The 2,511-nt window shown below is 33.2% G+C and overlaps 1 protein-coding gene across 1 annotated transcript; it reads left to right on the forward strand.

The window, feature by feature from the left end:
• Positions 1–893: 893 nt before the first annotated feature.
• LOC107844826 (syntaxin-124-like) lies at positions 894–2,511 on the forward strand. The gene is made up of 2 exons (XM_016689166.2): positions 894–1,614; positions 1,932–2,511. Exons 1-2 carry the CDS (start codon positions 1,112–1,114, stop codon positions 2,362–2,364), a joined length of 936 nt encoding a protein of 311 aa, XP_016544652.2. The 5' UTR covers positions 894–1,111; the 3' UTR covers positions 2,365–2,511.

Below are 2,511 nucleotides of genomic sequence, written 5' to 3' on the forward strand. Positions count from 1 at the left end.
TGAAGAAGAAAGGGATTTTCTTTTTTCTTTTTATTATATATATATATTAAAAAATATATATACTTTATATATATATATATATATATATATATATATATATATATATATAGTAAATATATATTTTTTATTTTTTTAATAAATATATAAAAATAATATGTGTATGAGATTACTTTTTTTTTTAAATTATGATTTCTTATGTGGAAATGACATGACACTGATGTGACATTGATTTGGCAATAGCGTGAGACGTGTGTACTTTACTCTCTATAGTTAGAGTGGTATAACTTTTTAGGGTGGAAAAAAATTCACTTTAAAGTTATTAAAAGGGTTAAATAAATGAAAGTTAAATTAGGTGTTAAAGTGAGTTGGGAGGACAAATTTAAGAGGGAAAAATGCCTTTTCTCTTTTGAAATTTGTATTAGTATATATATACCATAAAGTACTCATTTCATTATTATATCAAAATAAAAGGTTTAAAATTGTTTTTTCTTTTTAGCGAGGGTCTATTGAAATTAACCTCTCTATTTGACCTGTGAGGTAGTGATATGCGCAGCGTAGACTTACCCCGCCAGACCCATTTGGTGGTAAAATGTTGGATATGTTGTTGTTGTTGAAAGTTGATTTATTTTTAATTATACACTAAATTGCAAACAGAGATTCATAAACTTTCTTTTTATTATCAAGCATGTCTTCAAGTTGAAAGGCAATATAATTTCCTATTTTGGAGACCAAGTCAAGGCAAGTTCTTGAATTTTTTTGTTATATGATGCAAAGGTGAGAGACACCAAGTGGCAAAAAATAGAAAGAAGTCTTCCTGTTTTATCTACTGTCCTCAAGTTTATTTTTGTGGAATTTTAATTAATCGTAACAAGTGATTGGTTCACCTCTAAAAATATTACTTTCAAATCTTTACCAAACAACGAGTTTGGTTTGTTCTTGTTTCTTAATGAATGCATTTCTCTTGTTGCCTTCTCTTCCTCTTCTTCCTCCTCCTCCACCGGTGATCGAAGAGAGAAGGCTAGACAGGAGAAAAAGACCAATAGTAATTCAATTTAATACGAGAAGATATAGAGAAAAAGGTTGAAGGAAAGTAATATAATTCAACAAAAAAATGAATGACTTATTCTCTCCTTCGCTTAAAAAGTATCAGGACCTAAAACAACAGGTCCAGATGGATGACCTAGAAGCCGGGACAGGAGGCACCGGTCCTTCTCAGGGTGAAAGCATTGATCTAGCTAAGTTCTTTGAAGATGTAGAGAATGTGAAAGAGGACATGAAGGAAGTTGAGAAGTTATATAAACGATTGCAAGAATCAAATGAAGAAAGCAAAACCGTGCATAGTGCAAAAACCGTGAAAGAGATTAGGGCTCGAATGGACTCTGATGTAACACTCGTCTTGAAACGTGTCAAGATCATCAAAGGGAAACTTGAAGGCTTAGAAAAATCCAATGCAATAAATAGGACGAAGCTAGGGTGTGGTCCAGGATCCTCTGCTGATCGAACCAGGACTTCTGTAGTTAGCGGTTTAGGGAAGAAACTAAAAGTTCTCATGGATGATTTCCAAGCATTGAGAGCAAGAATGAATTCAGAATACAAGGAGACGGTAGCAAGAAGGTATTCTTGAATTGTGTGGCTGTTTCATTTAAAATCTTAAAATTATTTCTTTTTTTTTTTGTTGGCGTCCATGCATGATTGCATGCCCTTCTATTAGGAGTATCAAGGTTATCAAAGGCTTTCCCTTTGAATTCATGACTATAACAAGAATAATTAATAGGAAGAGGCCAAGAGGGGCGCTAACGAGCAAGAAAACAAATGCGCTAAAACATAGTTAGGGACCTTCCATTGGCTTTTCATGTTCATCAATATTGAAACCAGGTCAACATCCATTTTTCAACAGGATTTATTTGTTTACGAAATTATGTCTTCAACAGGTACTTCACCGTGACAGGAGAGAATGCAGATGAGGAACTTATCGATAATTTGATATCAAGTGGAGAGAGCGAATCGTTCCTCCAAAAGGCCATTCAAGAACAAGGAAGGGGACAAATTATGGATACAATCTCAGAAATTCAAGAAAGGCATGATGCTGTGAAGGAAATTGAGAAGAATTTGATTGAGCTACACCAAATTTTCCTAGACATGGCTGCATTAGTAGAATCACAAGGACAACAATTGAATGATATAGAGAGTCATGTGGCACATGCAAGTTCATTTGTTAGAAGAGGGACAGAACAACTAACAGAAGCTAGAGAGTTGCAAAAAAGCTCAAGAAAATGTGCTTGCATTGCTGTTATCCTTGTCATTCTTCTTATTATTGTCCTAACTTTTCCACTTTGGTCACCATTAATTACTAGTAGGTTGTAGATAATATTAAAATTAAACCAAGAGAGAAAAAAAAGAAGAAGAGAAATATTCCTTGTAGGAATTTCTTTTATTATATTCATTGTCATCAACTTTTGTTTTGTGACAATACTTATAGAAGTATATGAGTGGAAATAGCCTCTTGCAAAA

Source organism: Capsicum annuum, chromosome 10, assembly GCF_002878395.1.
Source record: "Capsicum annuum cultivar UCD-10X-F1 chromosome 10, UCD10Xv1.1, whole genome shotgun sequence".
Taxonomy (NCBI): Eukaryota; Viridiplantae; Streptophyta; class Magnoliopsida; order Solanales; family Solanaceae; genus Capsicum; species Capsicum annuum.